The sequence below is a fragment of the Balaenoptera ricei genome, chromosome 7, assembly GCF_028023285.1.
Source record: "Balaenoptera ricei isolate mBalRic1 chromosome 7, mBalRic1.hap2, whole genome shotgun sequence".
In the NCBI taxonomy this organism is placed as follows: domain Eukaryota; kingdom Metazoa; phylum Chordata; class Mammalia; order Artiodactyla; family Balaenopteridae; genus Balaenoptera; species Balaenoptera ricei.
The window spans coordinates 114,879,865-114,901,801 of NC_082645.1; the positions used below are offsets into that span (position 1 = coordinate 114,879,865).

The 21,937-nt window shown below is 46.9% G+C and overlaps 1 protein-coding gene across 2 annotated transcripts in view; it reads right to left on the minus strand.

The window, feature by feature from the left end:
• Positions 1 to 21,937, minus strand: part of NGEF (neuronal guanine nucleotide exchange factor) — an 81,677-nt gene that overhangs the window by 41,197 nt on the left and 18,543 nt on the right. Inside the window, exons 1-2 of one of the 2 annotated variants that reach the window (XM_059927495.1) lie at positions 3,227 to 3,482; positions 2,371 to 2,513 (exon numbers count right to left, since the gene is read on the minus strand). In XM_059927495.1, coding sequence (XP_059783478.1) covers positions 2,371 to 2,513; positions 3,227 to 3,333 — 250 coding nt within the window. In that variant the 5' untranslated portion in view covers positions 3,334 to 3,482. Of the gene's footprint in view, positions 1 to 2,370; positions 2,514 to 3,226; positions 3,483 to 21,937 lie in introns of those variants that run through there. The other variant, XM_059927496.1, reaches the window with a different exon arrangement.

A 21,937-nucleotide genomic window follows, 5' to 3' on the forward strand; every position in this document is an offset into this window, starting at 1 on the left:
TGTTGATATATCATGTTTTTCTATTTTCTCTTTTGTACATTCAGTAAGCAAAATTAATTTTACCTGTAAAAGCTGGCACCTGGTATTATATTCATGCAGAATTAGAAGGCTCAGTTCCCATCTCTCCTAATTAAAATGATCTATATCAGGCTGGCTGTGCTACCCTGCAGAAGGAGGATAAGCTCCTGGAGTCCTTCAAAATCTCACTTTCTGAAGGGAGTAATTTTTTTCTTTGAATCCTTCAGATAGAAACTTCTAAAGGGCAGAGAATTCATTTATTTTCTAGTGAGCACCTTCTATGCACCAAGCATTTGTTAGGTGCCAGAGACAACCACAGCACACACACACACGTGTGCACACACAAACACACACACACAATCACAGGGTCTCAGGGTCTATGATCTTCAGGGCCACCACCAACTACAATGACAGTTGTATACCACATCATGCATAGTCCTGGCATCATTTTGTTCTTGCCTGGGTGGGAGCCGCCGCAAAATTCAACACAGTGGTCTACAAGATGCCCATATAGTCTTCCCACTTTCCTTCCCCCTTAATTCCACTGTGTCTTTAGGAACGCGTTGTCCTTTCCTGATACCTGGCAAAGAATTCACTTCATTCGTTGAGCTAAAAGCAGCTGGCCTCCTGTAGCAATCTGCTTGGCATAAGCCTCGAGTCTATGATGAAGGATGTGAGAAGAAGGCAGCCTCGGTCCTGTGCTGTCATTCAGCACATCTGTTGAGCACCGACCATGGATCCAGCCCAGGAGCCAGAAACACATAGTCACCATTACACCAGGAGATAGTGGGAGAAAAGCCTCGGAATGTCAGTCTCTACTGTTTCCCAAATGAGGAAACTGAGGGCCAGGATGAGCAGGTACCAGAGCTCAGGGCTCCCCACTCCCAGCTTTGAGCTTATGCCACGGGCTCTCCAGGAAGGAGGTCTCCACACGCCCACACTGCAGAAGGGAGCCTCTCTCTCCGTGAGAGGAGGCACGGATCTCCCCACTCCCACCTCGATTTCCTTCCTAGTCCTGACATCGATCTCAGCCAGAGGATCCCTTTCTAGAGGGTGGAATTCGAGGCTTCCAGCACATGCCAAGGCCGAGGTGGCCCTCCTCGCTATAAAGGGCAATGTGGCAGAGGTGGAAGAAAGGGATTTTCGGGTGTGTTTGTCCTCAGATCAGCCCCTCTCCATTTCCGCCAGCAAACAAAGGGAAAAGCCGCCACCACCATCACCACCCAGCCCGACACGCATGGGGCCCGCTAGGAACAATATCCCTGGAGTCAGCGCTGCTTAACAGCATGCAGTGTGCCCTCCACCCTCAGCTTTGCAAGGGCTCAGCTCCTCCCAGGGTTCAGTCCAGAATAAACCCCGGCCAGGGAAAAGGGAACCTGCCCAAAAAGTCTCCTAAACACGGGTCTCCCGGGGCAATGGAAGCTCCACTTCCATTGGAGACACTTCATGTCCGTCTGAGTGTTTGGGATGGAAAACAATAATGATGAATTTAGGAAAGAAAATTTTCAAGCCAAAATTTTAATTTAATGAATAAACTGCTGCTCTGACAACCCTGAAGAACAGAAAGATTTCTAGGCGGTACCATTCCCGCATAACCCACGTCACCCACTCGTGGCCACCTCTGGTGATGAAGATGAGAACGAGTTTGATGTCATCGGCCATTTTTGACTTTTAAACGCGAGTGCTCGGGTTTTGGGGACGCCTTCTCAATCCACTTTCTGCTTTCACAGAGCTTCAGCTGCAGCTGTGCAGGAGCTGGACACGCGGGCTGTGCCCTGCACTTCCGGCCATGCTCTGGACAGGCAGGTGGGGCCAGGCTTCCCTTCCTAACCCAGGGGCCTCTGGGGCTCCCAGCTTCTCTCTACTTTACCTTTCCTTCCCCTGTGCAACGTCTGCCGCTGCCACCCCTTCCTGAATTGCCCCAGTCAGCCTGACTCTCTCCAGAAGTCCCCTCTGCAGGGTCCCCTCCCTTTCCAGGTCTTCCCCAGGCCCCCGAGCGGGGATGGCGGGGGACGCATGGAGCGCCCCCCCCCCCCGCATGGCCCATAAGCACCTAACCCCTGGACTTTCTGGCAGAAGACGCAAGAGGACAGAGAGCCCTCCCCAGGAAAGGGCTGGGCAAGCACACCTCTCCAAGAGAGCAGGAAAGAAATGCATTTGCTAAAGCCCAATTATACACGTGGCAGTTTTGCCTCTGGAACCATTTAGAACCAAATATGTCAATAACCTTCCTTGTCAGAAACATTTGTGCAGGGGAAACGCAAGGGCATCCCACAAGCATGGGAGCCCTCAGAGTCCACCAGGAACCCACGTTTCCCCCAGTGACGCCCCGTCGCCGCTGGGGACACCCACCTATTTGTTCGATGAGGTTCCTCCAGGAGTCGGCGGGAATGGGGTGGATCATCTGCAGGGCCTCGGTGAGCGTGGTAGGGCTGTCAGCGAGGGCCGGGCACTCCTCGGGTGTGGCCTCATTTCCCAGGGTGGAGGACGACTCGCTGCCAGAGAGAGAGGAGAGGCAGGAACCGGTTATTTTTAAGCAACGACACACCTCGGCCAGCTCGCGAGAGGCGTCCGCACAGGCGGCCCTGGCCAGATGGACCCTGACCGGGATGTCCAGGCCGAGCGGCCGCCGCCGCTCCCTGCCACGCAGGCCCCACAGGCCCTTTCTGTCACCGCACCAGGGCGCGACCGGGTAATTCATTCCCACACCAGCCCGCCCAAACCTTCATGTTTTCGGAGCTCGCGGGCAGGCGTCGGAAACTTGGCGCGTCCTGCCCGCTTCGCGGCGCCGCCCGGCCGCCCGGACGGGTCCCGCGGCCAGGGGCCCTGCGCTCGCTGCGCACCCCGCGCCGCTCGCTGTCACACGGCCCCCGGCCCCCTTTGGGTAGCGATCCTCCAGTCCCAGGGCCAGGCGGCGCGGAGAGGGGCCACCAAACGGGACGCGTGCGCCCAGGGCGCCCGAGAGAGGGCGCGGGAGGCGGCCCGGGGCAGGGACAGGGGTGTCGGCGGTCCGGCTGGGGCGCACCCCCGACCCCAGGCGGCGTGCGGGCACGATGGGGGCCGCGGGAGGAGTGAGGGGCTGCGGGGCCCGCGGGGCGGGGGGCGGGGGAGAGGCGGTTCGGGTAGGCGTCCCCGGCCAGGGACGTAAGCTGGGGCCACAGGCGCGCAGTGGTGGCGCGCAGGGGTTGGGACGGCCGCTCGCCCTCACCTGCCAGGGAGGTGTCCCGCCGCTGAGTCGCGCGCGTCGCTCTCCGAGGTGGAGCTGTCGTGGTCCACGGCGCAGGCGGCGCTGAAGGCTGCGGCCAGCAGCTCCATGGGGGCCGGCAGCCAGGCAGGCTCTGGGGCCGGGTCGGGGACCGCGCTGGGTGCCCGGAGCCAGGCGGGGGGCGACGAGCGGGCTCCGGAGCGGGGTCGCAGCGCGCTCAGCTGGAGCAGGAGCTGCCGCTGCCGCCGCCGCTGCCAAGAGCTCCAGCAGGCGCCCCGGCGCGCGCCTGGAGGCTCCCGGGGTTGCCACGGCAACGGGGGAGGCGGGTGGGGCGCGCGCGGCGGGGGCGAGGCCCGGCGGTAGCTGGGCGGGGGAGCCTGGCCTTGGGCGCGACCCAGGCCCCGCGGGCGCCGACTGCTGCTCGGGACCGCCCGCCAGTTCCGCGCCTCCCTCCTCCGCCGCGGCCCTGCCCGGGCAGGGGAGACGAGGAGGGCAGGATGGGTGGGGGCCGGCAAGCTTCGCCTTCGTCTTCCCGCCCCCTCCTCGCCGTCTGGCCAGATCCCTCCAGCTCGCGGGGCGAACTTGGAAGGTAGGGGCCAGGTGACCCTCTGCCCGGCGCGCCCTCGAACTTCCGCCTTGCCCACCCCGCGCATCCTATGAGGTCCTTCGCAGGGACCCGCCCGGAGACCCCCGCCTCTGTCGCTCCGGGCCCAGCCTCGAGGGACCCTCGAGGATGTCCGCTCCTGACCTGACTATGCAGAGGGGGCCAGCGCGGAAGCCTCTCCCGGACGAGTCTGTCTGCCCCCAGCTACCCCGAGGTCCTGGCAGCACGGGGTGGGGATAGGGGAGGGAGTGGAGGAGAAACAAAGTGCCCCCAAGCCTCCACCCGGTTTCCCTGCCCGGTCACAATGACTTTCGGAATCTGCACCTTTGTGTTAGCTAGTTCAACTCGCTTCCGGATACAGAGAGCAAGCAAAAATGGGAAACTGGAGTCGAGGGGAGTGTGAGTGGTCCCGTGTGACTTGGAAATCTAGAGGGACAACTCCAAAATCCGACTCCAAGTCCAGCAAGAGAACTGGAGCCCTCCGCGGCGGCCTTCTCTGAGGGCAGCCCCTCCGCTCCCCGCTCCCCTGGGCGGTGCCGGGTGCCGGGTGCCGGGACGGCGGCCTGCCTCTGCGGGCCAGAGCCAGTTCCCGCTCTTCGGAGGGTACCTGGGGGGGTGGGTTGTGCAGACCAAAGTGGAAAATCTCGGCATCTTCCCCTGCACAGTCTACCCACGGGGCATTTGTTTAAATTAACAGATTCCTCGTTTTTCGATGCAAATACTCCTGCTGGGAGGGGTTCACTTACTAGTTCGTAGGTTGGCTTTAATGCATTCCTTAGCCAGCCGTCTAGAGCGCGGCAATTGTAAAGGGAGAATTGGAGTGGAAAAGGAGAGAAAGCAGCTTAGGAAGGGGCCTTTTTGCCAAGAGGGGAACTCCCTTTCCCAGACTTCAGCTGGCGACGCCGGCGGTCCGTGTGCATTCCATCGGACTCCAGGAAAAGGTGCTCAGGTTGACGCAAACCAGCTCCTAAAGCTGCCTCTTAGCCCTCGTTCCCCTCGAGGGGCCAGAACGAACAGGTCTGATCTCCTCTTGCCCTTAAGGACTCATAATATTTGCGTGACAACCATCTGGTCTTCTGTCTTTCCAACCCGAGCCACTCCCTTCCTTGACTCATTCTGCGTATCTCCGGGCGGCCCTCTCTTGAGCTCTACATTTTCATCTGTCCACTGGCAGTCTTCACCTGGATGCCTGCTAAACACATCCCCACCACCACCAGCAGCCAGCCAGGAGGCCAGGCAGAACGTGAGGGACAGCCTCAACTGCTCCTGTACCTCCTGTCACCCCACTGAGCCCCCTGGATCCCCAAAAGCTTTCAAAGCTGTCCCCTCCTTGGTATTTAGACCTCTCCTTCTCTCTGTCTATCCTTGTCTCTGTCTCCTTTTTAACCTTTTGTCCCTCCCCTACTTAAAAACCTCTGTTGGAGTCCCATCCCCTGTGGGTGAAGGCCACCTCCTGCCTCTGTAATGGGCTCTTTACCAGGTGTCCCACTCCTTGCCATCTTCCTTGGCTAGAACTGCCCACCTTACCCCCCAGGTCCTCACCGTTACTGGTTGAGGCTCCCTGGAGCATCCCCACCAGGCCCTTAACCCTGTATAACCAGCGGCATTGCCTGGCACTGTAATTCCCTGTGAAGAGGGCCATCTTTACACTAAGACATGGGCTCCTCTAGGGTGGGCACCCTGGTGTCCTAGTCATCTTTCATCGGGGTCCAAGGAGGTGCACTGGCTGGGCGGTCACTGGGACCTGCTGCTTTGCATGGTTTCACCGCCCCTGAAATTTGATGTAACACTAAATGGAAGCTGTCACTTTCACACTTGGTTGCACTGAGGAGAAAAGGCTCATTTTTTTTTTTAATCAGAAAATATTCAAGTGAATTACATATATTAAGATGAGTATAATAAAACCTTCCAATTGAAAAATAAGCTAAAAATATCCTTCTAATTATAAAATCAGTTTAGAAAGTCACTGCGTTCTGAAGGCATATAACCTTAAGCTAAATTCCCCATGTTCTATTTTCAATCATACTTAGTGCTTATTGGGCAGGCTATTATTAAAATCTCCATTTAACTGACATTTTGCTCTGAATCATTCACAAAATAAAGTATAGGTAAATATTTCAAATATTTATACTTGATTGGTGCTCTATAAGCATTTGTTAAAGAATTAATGATATGTTTTTTAAAAATATTTAGTTATGTTATATATTTTATCTAAAGATTCTTTATTTCTTTCTTTGGGTTATAAAAGGTAAATATTGGAAACAAACTGGATTCTTATTTATGTAGCAACCTCAGCCTTCAGGCATTCTCATTTATGTTTATAAAATGTTACTTTATTCTGAGGGAGAATTGCTAGAAGCAGAAGGAAGCTTAGAAATGATCTGGTCCGACTCTTATTTTACAGAAAAAGAAGCAGAACCAGAGGGTTAAAATGACAAGCCCAAGATCACAAAGCTGGCTAATGGCAGATTTTGGAAGTATGTGCTAGTAAGTCAAGACTACCTTGTATGGATTAAGGAACTGCAAATTTCTGTTTTCTTATTCTAAATATTTTTAGGGTCACATGGTATGCCACCAGATTATTACAGGTTAAAACACATCTGTATTCTTAAATCTAGTAGGAAAATGACTTTGTAGTGAGAAGGTAATCCTCAAATATACATTTTAAAACTTCTAGAAACAGGTGCTTGATAACTTTTAATTAACTGTAGCTTTTAAATCCATAAACACAGTTTATTTTTGTCACTCTTAAAAGACTTTTTCAGTTGCTTTGAAAATCAACAAATTTAAACCAGAGAGGCAGCACCAGCAGTCAGTCCCCAGGAGGCAACAGGCTTGAGGCTAAATGGACCCCCAAATCCAGGCGAAAGTTAGGAAAAGGGCAAGATGTAGCCTCTCTCACTGCAGGTCCAAGAGAAACCATACTCAGTGGATAAAAAGACTTCCCCACAAGGAGACTCTCCGAACTTAGATTCTTCTGTTGTGTGGTTAGAAGTATTTTACTGGTGAGGTGGAGGGGGAGATCTTTCCTTACTTATTATCAGAAGGATAATTTGTAAATGTGGGATTGTAACACGTTACAGAAATAAGTTTTAAACACAATCAATTTATCCCTGTTCAGTAAAGAATTAATCTTACCCAAAGAGAGGTCTGACCTTTTCCTTGGGCTCCCGGGAGGTGACCTCTAAGCCATTGGAATGTCTGATAAGAGTGTCTTTGCTTACCTGGGGGCTGGGGCCACATCAGATAAGGTGGAGGCTTTGGGCCACGTGACAATAGCTCAGCCTCCAGAGGGGCTGAAGACTGAGGTCAGCCATCTGGGTGGCCAACCAGTTCTAGCTGATGGAGCCCCAATAAAAACTCTGAGCACCCATGCTCAGATGAGCTTCCTGGTTGGCAATATTGTCACACATTGTTACCTGGGAATGTTAGCTCTGTCCACAATTTCATAGGGACGAGACAACTGGAAGTTCCAAGTGGAACTTTTCTGGATTCTGTCCTATGCATCTCTACCCTTGTCTCATTTAAAACTGTAGCCTTTCACTGTAATAAGCCATAACCATCAGTAACAGCTCTGAGTCCTTCTCATGAATTTTTGAACTGAGGGCAGTCTTGTGGGTTGTACCCTAACTTTGCAAGCCTTGAATCTGGTTTAGAGTACAGTGACCACGTTCCTCTTACAGCCTTCCTTTCCTTGGTATCTTTTTCTCTCTGTCAGTCTGCCCCGTACGCCGCTGCCAGGTTAGTTTCCCTCAAGCACATCTGTTTCCGCACATCTGTTGTTTTCAGTGACTCCCCAGTACCTTGCTGGCACTTCATTGCTAATGGAGTTAATGTGCAGCCTGGACTCGGGCTGCCCGTTTGGGAGCTGGGTCACCCCTGAGAGCTCCCATGGCCCTGCCTTTGCTCTGTTAGCTCTGCCCTGTTATCACCCACTTGCATGGTTTCTCTTCCCAGTGACCTGAGATTTGGGGGTGGGGCAGCTCTGAAGATGTCATTTATTTCTGCATCCCCAGCATCCAGCCCAGCCAGGAGGCATCGGGAAATAGTCAGTGAATAAGTAAATATGGGGAAGTTGGTAGGTGTTATGTGGACATGTCCTTGGTTTCATTCTTTCTTCTACAGTTACTGAGTCTAGCACTAGCACTCCTTTGGTGTTACATCTTGGCCTTCTTGGGTTAGAAGGTAATTCTTTCATTGCCCTCTTTGGGAACCAGCAGGTTTCTGGGGTTGGTGCCTCAAGCGTGGGGGAGGTAACTGGCCTGCTGTGGTGAGTCAAAAAACCCATTAAAACTGGATTTGTTGTTTTGGTGAAGTGAGGAGCGTTTTGTTTTTGTTTTGTTCTTTTTTGACGTGGTTACTATGGTGGACAGTTGTTATAGTTTTGGTTAAATAGGGAAAAGCCCAGAGGGATGAAGAGATGCATACAAATCTTTGTCTGATTTAAGAAGATATGCGAGTGTTGGACAGGTTTCGGTGATCATGGGAAGTAGGCATTGCAGTCCGAGGGCTTAGCTGCCCAAGCTTCGATATTGCTCTGCTGAATACATTTTCAGAATCAAAAATAGGCAGCCAAGCTTTGCTCCACTTCCAGACGTGAGAGGCAGCCTGGATGATGTTGTTTGGCTAGTGAAATGTCGGAATTTCCAAAGCAATTTGATGGTTCATGTGTCCTTAGTACTGTCCTTAAAAGGTTGAGACAAATGGCGGCCGTATCGTCAATTATGAGATGCAGACAGTTGTATGGCCTGGATAGAAATGTATTTCTCAAAACAGGCTCCCCAGAATAACTCATGGATAAAACACTGTCATGTTGTGTGTCTGTCTGAAACTGCGGAAAATGAGAGCGGGCCTGGGATGTGGGTTTCTTTGGAACATTCCTAACCAAGGAGCTGGGGACACATAGAGCCTGAGGATTTTGGCTATGGGTGATGTCATATACTTTTGACCAATAGGAGCATTTCTAAAATAAGAGAAAATACTGCTATTTCCAAAATATGTTGAGGATGAAATGTGGAGAAAATGAGATTAGGAGTTGTCTTGGTACATTCCTAATCTACTAATTTACATTTTAAGTTGTGGCCATTAGGGTTTATACACTCTTACTTGGAACTCAAACTGTAAAGACATTGATAGCCCACTTCCTTCCACTCAAACATTTATTCATTTTAAATCACCTTACAAACTATATAGTTAGATCTAATTTAATACTATATTAATTAGAGCATTTTGTAAGCTATAGTATACTATACAAATAGAAAGTGATATTATTATTATTTAGGAAGCCTACATTTAACGCTAAAATACATTCGCTATTGTAATGGAGAATGCATTGCCTTACCTATTAACCAAATGTAGCAAAACTATTTAAGATATGAAACAAGAAAGAAAAAGATGTCCATTCATAAATAAAATATACTTGAAGGAAAAGCATGTAGTTAACAAAATTAATAACTAGACGTTGTTCACACATTGTTCTTTGAAAATTGCAAATAATTGGATTTTAGAGAAATATTTTCCTTAACAAGAAGTAAGTAGCATGACAACTTTCCATTTCCTACCGAAGCAAACCACCTCGCCCTTAACATCCAGTAGAAAGAATGTTCTGTGTTGAGTCACCAGGACTAAACGTTCAAGGATTTAGAGTCTCATAAAAAGACCAATATGTCTCTGGTAGAGACTGGTCACTTTATGACAATGGCTGTTAGAAGCACGAGGGAGGTGTCCCACCAGATACCTCCCTCGTGCTTCTAAGTGCCTGGTTCCAGGTCCTTGACTGCCTGTCATCATGTTGATGAAAATGCCTTTCTTCCCAGGAATTCAAAGCTTTTGACTACTGTTGGGTATTTCTATTTGGAAGGCTCTAAAATAAGGGAACTGGTGACCACAGTGTACAACAAACAAATGAGTGTTATAATAAAGAGAAAGCACGATATTTCAAAAGCATAGCAGATACACAGCAATCAAAGAATTTAAGAAATGATCAGCCAGTGTTAGCCAAGGCTTGGAAACTGTCGTTTGCCTCTGGAGGTGGGAGTGTGAGTTGGTGCAACCTTTCTAGAGGGCACTCTGACACCTATATCATAAACCTGCCAATGCTCATACTCTTTGGCAAAGAGATTCCAATTCTAGGAATGTATCCTAATGAACTGTAAGAATCCATGTGAAAAATTAGCTACAAAAATATTTATTACAGTGTTATTTATAATAGTGAAATATTTGGAGTAGCCTAAAAGTCAAATAATAGGAAATTGACTGTTTAAATTATGGCATGTCTCTAAAATGGAATATCATTAAAATGATTTAGAAAATCTTTAATAATCTGGAAAGATGCCCATAATATATTGACTAGAAAAGCAGATTCCCAAACCGGATGGTAGCACGATCTTATTTTGTTTGTAAATGGAGTTATATATATGGACTTTTAAGCATACATATGTATTTGAAAAGGACCGGAAGAATGATCACCAACAACATTTCACAGTACTTGTGGTTGATTGGTCAGATTCTGAGGGAATTTTCATCTTTTTACTCATATGTGTTTAAAAAAATTTTTTTTTTTGCAATAAATGTGTCACTTATGTAATAAGGGGGAAAAAGTTACTTAAAAAAAAAATCAATCCCTTAATGTGCATACATCTAGAACACGAGTTTAAAGTGTTCACATAACCATAGGGAATCCTGATGAACTTGAAAAAGGGGGCTTAGCTATTTTGTGTTCTCTAGATTTACTTGGGGGAAAACACCTCAATTCATTACATAAACCTATCTTTTAAAAAGCTCTTCAGTTTCCAAAGAATCACAAATTCAAATTTTACAGTAGATTACTTCCTGGCAGTCTCTAAAATTAAAGCACTTACCTGATATTCTAATCTGACTGGTTGTAAAAATAGTCCCTTTTCCAGAAATTCCCCTTTTCCTTCCATAAACCCAATTGAATAACTCCTAACCAGAATGCTCCTTCCTTTTCCATTGAAGTCCTGGTCCCATCGAAGGAGTCATCAAAGAAATGACTGCCTCCCATCAAAGGCAGTTCTCCTAACACCACAAGCCTTTACCTGCCCTCCTGCGTGGCTATATCCCACCTGGGCTGGCTCAAATGCCACCTCCTCCATGAAGCCCACCCTGCATCCTATCTCATGGCAGGCTCATGTATTCGCTCACTTAGGGTCTCCTGTAGCACTTCACCAGGGTTGTCTCTAAGGCGTGATCATATTCTTGGAGAATGAATTCTCTGTCCTCCTGGACTGTTCATGGAGACAGGACTCAGCCTGATTGATGTCCACCCCCTCACTGTGCCTGCTGAGACCTTGTACATCCTGGAGGCTCAAGACATAGTCACCAAATGGAGGTGGAGTGGAGGAGGCTTGAAAGCACAGGCATTCTTTTGGTCTCATCCCAGCGCTTGGTAAATTACAGTCATAGAAACATTTACAAACCCTTTCCTTTCACCCACTAAATACAAACTTCCTCTCCTTGCTACTGCCTTAGCAGGTGAGTGCACTGTTAGTTGAAGTACCATCCCTTCCCCGGGGGAAACGTCAGTTTACCAGCAAAGAAGTGAAATTTCACTTCTGTGTCTTTACCTATTTACTGTTCACCCCTCCCCTGAGCTGACCGGTTGATGCTTCTTTTCCTAATTTTAAACCCATGTCTCATTTTTTCCACGCAGTGAAGACTGCATGCTAAATGATTGCTATTTCCAAAGTGTTGCTCAGCCCTTGGAGTAGCTTTTATTTGTCACAGTGTCAGTGGGATCTCGAGGCTTGTTTCTTTGTTAGGCTCAGGGTAAAGAGATGGTCCTTATTAGTCTCCCTTTTCTTCCTAACCATGAGGGTCTTTTGTAGGGGGTCTCAGAGGAGGGTCTTAAGCTCGCCAGAAATACATTCTTCCCTTTGAAATTAGCATTTGTTCTTTAAAAAGAAAGAGGCTCTAACCTGTCATCAGTTGAGTGTTTTCTGTAAGAAGTGATGGATTTTTACCAGGAGAGAAGAAAGCCTCCTAGACACAGTGAGTCAGGGAAGCAATAGAACCGAACTGGAAAATTCCTTCCTTTTGGGAGCACCTGAGAATACATGGTGTCCCTTCCGTAACCTAAGGCCTTCGTTTCAGCACTTCACATGTTGTGAATCTCCACCAACTGTGTGTGGGTCTTAAAGATGGAGTGCTCTAAATTTTCTGTTATGACCGAATTGAAAATCTTCGGGAGAAACAGGCGCTTGTGCATTGCTGATGGGAGAGCAGAACTGTCCAACCTCATATGAAGGGAATTTGACCCTAACTAACAGAACCACGTATGTGCAATGGACTGTTTGTGTCCCCCGCAGATTCGTATGCTGAAATCCTAACCCCCCAAGGTGCTGGAAGTGGGGCTTTTGGAAGATGATTAGGTCATGAGCGTGGAGTCCTCATCAATGAGATTAGTGCCCTTATAAAAGAGACCCCGGAGAGATTCCTCGTCTTGGTCTTGGCTTTCCCAGCCTCCAGAACTGTGAGAAATAAGTGTTTGCTGTTTACAAGCCACCCAGTCTATGCTATTTTGTTCGAGTGGCCCAGTCAGACTGAAACAACACGCATTTCCCCTCTGACCCAGCAATTCCATTTCTCAGAATTACCCTGAAGACACGCCCTGAAATACAAACTAAGATGTGCACAAGGTCATTCTTCATGACATTATTTTTTAGAGCAAAATATTGGAAACAACCTACATAGCCATCCAAAGAAGATTGGTTGACTACACCATGGTATAGTCACCCGACGAAGTCCTATGTAGCAGAATCGAGAATGAGGAAGGCGTTTCTGAACTGGTATGGAGTGATTTCCAGTGCTATGTGAAAGAAGCAAGGTATGGAAGAGCACACGCAGTTTGTGAACTAAAGAATAGGAAGTCATACAATTACACACCCCACCCCACCCCATCCCAAACGAGAAGCACGGGAAGGAAAGAAGAGAAACCAGTAAAGATGGTTATTTCCAGAGCTGGGGTGGAGAGTAAGACCTTTCTGAGTGTACTTTTTATATAGTTTTGAATATATAACCATGTAGATGTTTTACATATTCAAATAATTTTTAAAAATATAAAAGTATGGGGGGAAAATCAAACCCTAGAATTGAAAATAAACTGAAGCAAATGAACTTAAGTAATTATCAAGTTGATAATATTACAACACAAAAAAATTGAAGTAACTTTTTAATGTAGTGCTCTGTCTTTGTGCCATTACTGAGATCTATTCTAGGACTAAAAAAAGCAAAGACATTTTAAACTTTACTTTGTAGGTGTGGCGGGTTGAATTGTGTCCCCTGAAAAGATACGTTGAGGTCCTAATGCCTCGTACCTTGAATGTGACTTGATTTGGAAATAGGGTCTTTGCAGATGTAATGGCATTAAGATGATATACTGATTAGCCCTAATCCAATAACTGGTGTCTTTATAAGAAGAGGGAAATTTGGACACAGAGACACAGACACACAGATAGGAGAACACTATGTGAAGACGTTGGCAGAGATTGGAGTGATACATCTACAAGCTAAGGAATGCCAAGTGTTGCCAGCAACCACCAGAATCTAGGAGAGAGGCATGGGACAGGTTCTCCCCTGCAGCGTTCAGAGGGAGCGTGGCCCTGCCTTGATTTTGGACTTCTGGTCTCCAAGACTGTGAGAGAACAAAGTTCTGTTGTTCTTAAGCCACCCAGCTTGTGGTAGTTTGTTGCAGCGCCTTAGGAAACTAATATAGTAGATTCGTTATTGGTTATGGTATAGGTAGATTAATTGTGAAATTCTTCTTTGAGTATTTGTAGAATAGAGCATTATCCTATAATACATTGATGTTGAGACCCAAGGGCCTCACTGTTAGAAAAAGGAGATGATGAAAATATGGAATAGGGAGAGAGAGGAGGAATGTTGTGTGTCGGGCTGGAATTGAAGGTGTCCTTATGAACTCAGATGCATGCACACACACACAAGCACAAACACGTTTCCTCGCTCTGTCCACTGAAAAGTCCTAGAAGCGATGACCTTCCAGTAGTAAGGAGCACATACAGCCTGAAGATCTTGGTTTCTAAGTATCATTCTGCACTAAAACTAGGGCTCCTTGGAGAAATGGTTGACTTCAGGTCTGGGATGTAGAAATTATATAAAGTATCTTCCTGTGTCAGAAAGTAAGGAAATGCTCAAGGACATGAAGGAATGTGTCAAAGGGACATAATAGCCATCTTAAAGGGGCTCTTACTGGCCAACTTAGTGACAGTAATGGATTCACTGGACACATTGAATTAAACAAAAACAATCAACCACCATGAATCCATAGTGAAACTCAGAAACAAAATAGAACCAAAAACAAAGGAGAGGTCTTCTTCACAGAAGAATATCGATTAATACAAGTAGGAGGAATAACAGAACATTCTCATTTTACAATTTCCAATGTAATGGTTGATACAGGAAGGATCATTAATGGATGTTAAAAGCCACTGAGTGAAAGATTAATAGGAAAGAGGATATTTACATGTTCTCAAACTATCGCTTTCCAGATAACCTATTAGTTGCAAAAGGAAAAATTGTACCTTTACTTCGGAGCAGTCTGGCAGCTCCTGAATTAACCAAATGATCAAACTTAGCCTCAGGAATAGCAGGCCAGCTGACATTAGTGCCTCTTGATGGGGTGCAGTTTGAAGTACACACCACCTAGATGCATTCTTGCTAAAAATGTTTAACCTGAATGTAACCAAGTGTCTAGCCCTAACTTTCAGTTTAAAGAAAATATAGGGAATAAAGGAACAGGTTAAAAGTTTGCACAAGGAAGCAGTCAGACACACAATGGGGGCCATTCTGCAATTGATCAACCTGGATTTTCGCAAAGTCAGTCATGGAAAAAAATGGGGAGACTGTTGAGATTATAGGAGTCTAAAGAGAACATCTGACAAATGCAGTGCTCAGAATTTAATTAGACCTTGATTCACAAATCGCAGCTGTAAAAGACATTTTGTGGGGAATTCCCTGGCGGTCCAGTGGTTAGGACTTGGAGCTTTCACTGCAGTGGTCCGGGGTTCAATCCCTGGTCAGGGAACTGAGATCCCGTTAGCCACTCAGCAGATTCACACACACAAAAAAAAAAACAGAAAAGAAAACAGACATTTTGGGGACAGTTGGAAGAAATTTGAATATAGACTGGCTAATAGATTGATTATGGAATGATTGTGAATGTTCTTAGGTGTGATAATGGCATTGTGATTATGTAGAAGAATACTGATTCCTAGAAGCTTTGCACTGGATATTTAGGGGTGAAGTGTTTGATGCCTGCAATTTACTTTCCTGTGGTTTAGTGGAAACAGAAGAGGGAGAAAGAGAATACAAATATACAAGGTGTTAATAATTTAGGAGGTCTAGTTTGAGGGTATATCTGTAGGTTAAATTTCTTTCTTTATAAGAAGTTGGGGGATAGGAAAAGAAGTATTTAGAGAAAGGGCACATTTGGTTTAAAAAACTGTATTAACAATCAATTTTAAATGCAGTCGGATGTAAAGTATAGAATATTGAGTTAGGGATGGTATAAAGGCTGAGGGAATGAAGTGGCCTTTGCTAGTCACCTTGCCAAGCTTGGGAGGCCCTACTGGAATGGGAGCCCCAGGAAGGCAGAGCTTTTGGTCTCCTGTGTCCGCTATCTGACCCCCTGGTACCTAGAGCAAAGCCTGGATCATAGTAGGTGCTCAACAGGCATCTGTCTGACGCAATGAAGTGTAAATAGCTCAGTGATAAATACCTTTGTCTGATTTCTGATTATTTTTTTAGGATAGACTCTTGGTCAAGATTAAGAAGATTTTTATTGCTTTTCACATATTTCATGAAATTACAAAAGGTTATGCCAGTTTACACCCAACCAGTGTCTCTCTCTGTACCCTTTCCAGTATTCAATATTTGAATTTTAAGCAAGTTGTCAATTTGGTACATGAAAAATGAAGTCTTGTTCTGTTTTGCATTTTTTTCTTTACTAGTGAAGTTGGTTTTTTGTGTGTATTTATGATGGTTTTGTATTCTTCTTTTGTGACTAATCTTTTTGAAACTGAGTAATTATTAGTCAAATCCATTTCACCTGCCTTCAATAATTAAGGTCATTTTAAGACTTGCATGTCTTCCAAATGGCACTTAGCCTAAACAGTAAGATGTTTGCCTGAGTTGTTTTCGAGGAACTTGGAGTCAGCTGCCTCTAGTTTGAGCTGAGCTGAAAGTCAGCCGCATCTAGTTAGAGCTGGGCTGGTTAAGACTGGATAGGACCACTGACCCTCCAACTGGGCACGAGCAAGTGGGTGACCCTTTGATGTCAGAGGACTGAAAACCCCACCCTCAGATCGTGCTAAGAGCCTCCACTGTTGAACGTGTAGAGGTCTGTAGCTTAGTTACACCTGAGCAGGATGAGAATGACTGCACCTTTTCCCAGTTTCCTTTCCCCACTCTCCCACACTCCCCGTGCTTCCCATGCTCCCCACACGTGTCGGCCCATCCTTTTTCTTTATAAACCCTCTCCTTGCTGCAAACCTCGGAGCCTCAGCGTTTTGGCTTGCTGTGTGTGGGGCGAACCCAGCTTGGTTTGGTAAAGTTTTTCTTTTACTTGTTTTTTTTTTTTAATTTATTTATTTAATTTATTTATTTTTGGCCACATCGTGTCTTTGTTGCTGCGCGTGGGCTTTCTCTAGTTGCGGCGAGCAGGGGCTACTCTTCAGTGCTGTGCGGGGGCTCCTCATTGCGGTGGCCTCTCTTGTTGTGGAGCATGGGCTCTAGGCGCACGGGCTTCAGTAGTTGTGGCTCGCGGGCTCTAGAGCAAGGCTCAGTAGTTGTGGCTCATGGGCTGTAGAGCGCAGGCTCAGTAGTTGTGGCGCACGGGCTTAGTTGCTCTGCGGCATGTGGGATCTTCCCAAACCAGGGCTCAAACCTGTGTCCCCTGCATTGGCAGGCGGATTCTTAACCACTGTGCCACCAGGGAAGCCCTCTTGTGCTTGTTTTAATTTTAGGGTTTTTATGGTTTTCCAATGGATTTGTAAATTCAGTGAGCTGTGTTTGTATACGTTTTTTAAAAAACGTAGCCTGGGAATTCCCTGTCGGTCCAGTGGTTAGGACTCTTGAACTCTCAGTGCTGAGGGCCCGGGTTCAATCCCTGGTTGGGGAACTAAGATCCCGCAAGCTGCACAGCACGGCCAAAAAAATTAAACAAACAAACAAATAAACAAATTAATCAAAAAACGTGGCCCATTTTGTAGGAGAAGAACATTTCTACGATACGTGTGAGTGGAAGTATCAGCGGGCTGCCGGGGCTGCTCAGGGATGGGCAGTGGGGTTGGCTCGGCAGCCGCTCTCCCTTGACACCCCGCCCCGGGATTCCTGGCTCCACTTTCCCACTGGGGTGTGGCGCAGGGTGTTAGGAGATGAGGGTCTGGGGGAGCAGAGGAAGGCCTGACAGGGTCTTTTGGTCCAGCCCCTGCCTTCAGCCAGGCTAGAAGAGCTGTATTCCGATTTTACAGAAAGGACAACCAAGGGGGCAGGACCTCTCTCCATGGGCGCGTGCTGTTCCAGGGCCACCTGGGCAAGGAGAGGGTCAGGGGAGGCTCTTAGTCCTGAAAGTTGCTGTGACCTCAGGTCACTTCCAGGAGGTCCCCTCACCACTGCCTATCCCCCTGCCCTCGTCTGAGACAGTTTGTTCTGAAACTGTCACCATCAAAACCAGACTTGCCTTGTCTGCTGGTTCAGTCTGTTTCACCAACAGATGATTGATTTCACCGCATGCTTCAGAAAAAAAGGGAGAACAGCTGACAAATGTGTATCCGCTGCCAAGTGTCCAGTAATTAATTGCACGAGTGAGAGCGGAGCATCCACACTCGGAGCCCCTGCAGACGGCTAGGCCTCCGCACCCACGGGAGCATCCAACATGCAGCTGCCTGTTATTGACTTTAAATGGTCATCATGTGCAAGCCCCCAAACGACAAACAACACCATGCTGATAATATTACACTGATGGTTTCTGAAAAGATGCTCGTTGAGGGCCCGTTATTTCACCTATAGTTGCTGAAGGATTTATTTTATTGACTTACCCATCATAGAGGCCTAGTAAATACTTCTTGAAAAATTACTGGGTAAATTGTACACTTAAAGTTGTAAACAGATTTTCTTTGTTTAAAAGTTATCTTAATTAGGGGAATGGAAGAATTTCTTTAAGAATCTGATAACTTTAAGGGGAAATTTCAGTTAAGACTTGGCATCTTTATTTTTCTTTTTTCAAGGAGGCCGGGTTTTAATATGGGGTATCCTAGGTCAGATTCCCTTGAGATAAAGATTCGAGTGCAGATGACTCCTTAAGGAAGAACTCCCAGGAGAAACGAGCGAGGGAGTGGAGAAGCAGGACAGGGAGAAGAAGTGCCAAGCAGAGGGTTTCAGGCAGAGCCCCAATCTCAGCTGCCCCCAGAGGGGCTGTGGGACATTAACTGCCCCTCGGTCACAAGGAAGCTGGAATTTTATACTGTGGTGTCAGTCATTGCCTGAGGGCTGTGAGGGCCCTGCATGTGTGTGTGTGTGTGTGTGTGTGTGTGTGTGTGTGTAGTGTCCCAGATGGCAGGGGAACAGGAGAAAGGCAGATGGGGTCAGAGGGATATAATGCCAACCATTCTGCCCAGCATATTGTGTATATGGGTAGAATTTACCTTCTAGCCCAGTTTATAGAATGTTCCCAATGTATTAGTTATCTATTGTCGTGTAACAAATGGCCCCATGACTTTGCAGCTTACAGCAACATTTATTCTCTCCTGGGCCAGGAAGCACATGTTTCTTTCACGGGGATGCGGTCCAGCTGCCGCCGTGTGGGCCTTTATTGGGCTACCCAGTGTCCTCCTGACGTGGAAGCTGGTTTCCCCAGAGCGAGTGATCCACAAGAGGGAGAGACTAATGCCTGCTGCCTTTTATGACCTTGACTCTAATTCACATGCCATTAAGCATTCCTATCGGTTAGAAGTGGTCATGAAGTCCAGCCCACACTCAATAGGAGGCCATGAATACTGGGCAGTGGGGTCACTGGGTGTCTTGGAGGAGGAATACCCCACATTCCTTCAGCTTTTTGCCAGAAAATTCTGAGGACAACCAGTGTCACTGTCCCATTGTGTGTTTGACACTCGCCAAAGCAAAGACTGCAAAGTGGACAAAGACACTGGGTCCTTTCTGCCGAAGCTGCTGGCCCTTTAGCCCTCTCTGGCTGACCAGGAGTTACCCTCCGGCAGCACGGGGTTTTGCACACATGCGTCACCCCAGGCACTTCCTGTGGCCCTCTTTAGATGTAGCAGACTCTTTCTGTAAAATGAATTACCTGTGATTTGCTGTTCCGCCTTGAACCCAAATCCAGCATCTCATTTCCTTGGCTCACACACAGGTTCTTACATCTCTCCCCAGGCCAGGTGTGATGGCCTTGTCTTAGCTGGCATATGACTTTGCAACCTGGGAAGACCTGACTCCTGGCATAGTAATTAAACTTGGCCAAAATAGAGCATGTGATTATCCTACAGTGTGGAGTCAAGATCTTAATTTGGAGGTTTTATAGTTGCATGACTGACAGTGTCAGGATTTAGGAGACCGGCAGTGCCAATTACCCACGTCAGAGAAGAGAAAAGCAAGGGGGGAGGTCTGACATTCCCTTCCAGGGCGCTGCGTGCTGCCTGCTCTTGGTGCCACCAGGGTGCCGAGGGCCACATCACTTGCTCTTTTCTGTCTCTAGCCGGCGCGCCCCGCCCCTAACCCCCCGATTCCCTTATGTGCTGTGGAAATCCCCGTACATTGTTTATGGGCGAAAGAAGTCATTTCTCCCATGGATTCTTGTATGAAAGATGACTTGCTCAATGGTATTGCTATAGTCAGTGTGACGGGAAATTTTGCGTGGCAGTTTTTTATGGTATCTCCTTTTTTAAACTTCAAGTGTAGTTGATTTACAATACTAGTTTCAGGTGTACAACATAGTACTTCAATATTTTTACAGATTATGCTCCATTAAACTCCATTAAAGTTGTTATAAAATATTGGCTATATTCTCTGTGCTGTGCATTACATCCTTGTATCTTATTTATTTTATACCCAGTGGTTTGTGTCTCTTAATCCCTTTCCCCCATCTTGTCCCTCCCCCTCTCCCCACTGGCAACCACTAGTTTGCTCTCTGTATCTGTGAGTCTGTTTCTGTTTTGTTCATTTGTTTATTTTTTAGATGTCACATGAGTGAAAATATACAGTATTTGTCTGTCTGTGGCTGACTTATACTGTAAGCCAGAGGCAGGACATTGAAGTAAGGCTTAGGGGAGGCTTTGCTGCTAGAGTTGAAAGGTGGAGGGAAAGCACAGAGCCCTGTGAGGGCCTGGTGCCGTCCAGGGACAAAATCCAGGTTACCAAAGGATAAAAGGGCTGCAAAACCTTCAGCTGCCACCAGGAGGGTTCTGTTGATGACAGGCTGGGGCTCAGCCTCACCTCAGGCAAGGACCTGGAACCTGTGTGCTCTGCGTGGTGATTAAGGCAGCTCTTTAAAAATAAAGCCAGTGGGGCTTCCCTGGTGGCGCAGTGGTTAAGAATCCGCCTGCCAATGCAGGGGACACGGGTTCGAGCCCTGATCTGGGAAGATCCCACAGGCCATGGAGCAACTAAGCCCGTGCGCCACACCTACTGAGCCTGCACTCTAGAGCCCACGAGCCACGACTACTGAGCCCACGTGCCACAACTACTGAAGCCCGCCCGCCTAGAGCCTGTGCTCTGCAATAAGACAAGCCACCAAAATGAGAAGCCCGCGCACCGCAACGAAGAGTAGCCCCTGCTCGCTGCAACTAGAGAAAGCCTGCGCGCAACAATGAAGACCCAATGCAGCCAAAAATAAATAAATAAAATAAATAAATTTAAAAATAAAATAAAATAAAAAATAAAGCCAGAGTAATGCTAATGGAAACTGGAAATATGAATGTAAATCCAAGGACAACACATAAGAACCATGTAATATAAGAATTGTTAATACGTATAAGAATTGCAGAGGAAATTCAAGCTATGCAGATTCCAGCAGACATTTATCAAGCACCTCCTATGTGGCAAGTATTGTTTTAAATGTTTTCCATTTGTTCTTTCATTGATTTCATTGATTTCTCATGACTCTGTGGAGCAGGGTAATACTTATTAAATTTCACGAACTTTTCTGCTGCTTGGCATTTGCTTTTTTCTTGTACACTGCTTTATCTACCAGCCAACGTAAGTTCCAGGATTTCTGGGAGATGATCTATCATTGCATCTAGTACTGTTTTATTGATTATTCTCATGGTGATTACTATGTTTTTCCAATAGTAGATTAGTTAACTTCATGGGTCACTTTCTACAAGGAAATAGTATTATTTGCCAAACAACATTTTGGGGGTTTGTATTTTCTGACTTTGCCATCTTTTTGCTGGAAACTCTTGGCAACATAATCAATTGCCTTGATCAATCTCCCTTTGAAAAGGGATTGGTGTATCTACCTCTTGGTATTGATGGTTTAAATCCGAGACTGCTACTCCTACATGACCAATGTGCTCAAAATGAATGAATGAGAAACAAACAGTAATAAATCAGGCCAGAGGATAGTTGACATACATCCTTTTATGAAAATTAAGTGGCACAAACTTCTCAGTGATCTGCCCAGAGCCAGAATCTTCCTTGCAAGAGCTGTTCTGTGGATGCTCCAGGACATGTAGTCAAGGTCACAATTCTTTCCATGGAGCATGACTTGAGGTGATTGGGGCCTGGAAACCTTTCCAAGAAGGAATGCACCAGAGCCACACAACTAAAGCCCAACAGTAGGCTTCTGGACCATAGGCTTTAGGGTGTTGAGGCTTTCTGGGAAGTTTTCACGGAAGTGGTTGCTAAATGTTCCCCTGAGTCACCAAATAAGGAGTTTTCTGATAGAAATCAGCACTCAGAACAGTGGAGGTGCTCAATAAATATTCATTAAATGACTGAACACATAAATAAATGGATTCCTCTGGTTTGCAGGGTGAAGCATCTGCCAAGAGTAATGATTTTTGTTTTAGAGCAGCCAACCATAAAAATGATTCATTCTTCCTACTGGTATATGGGTAACAGAA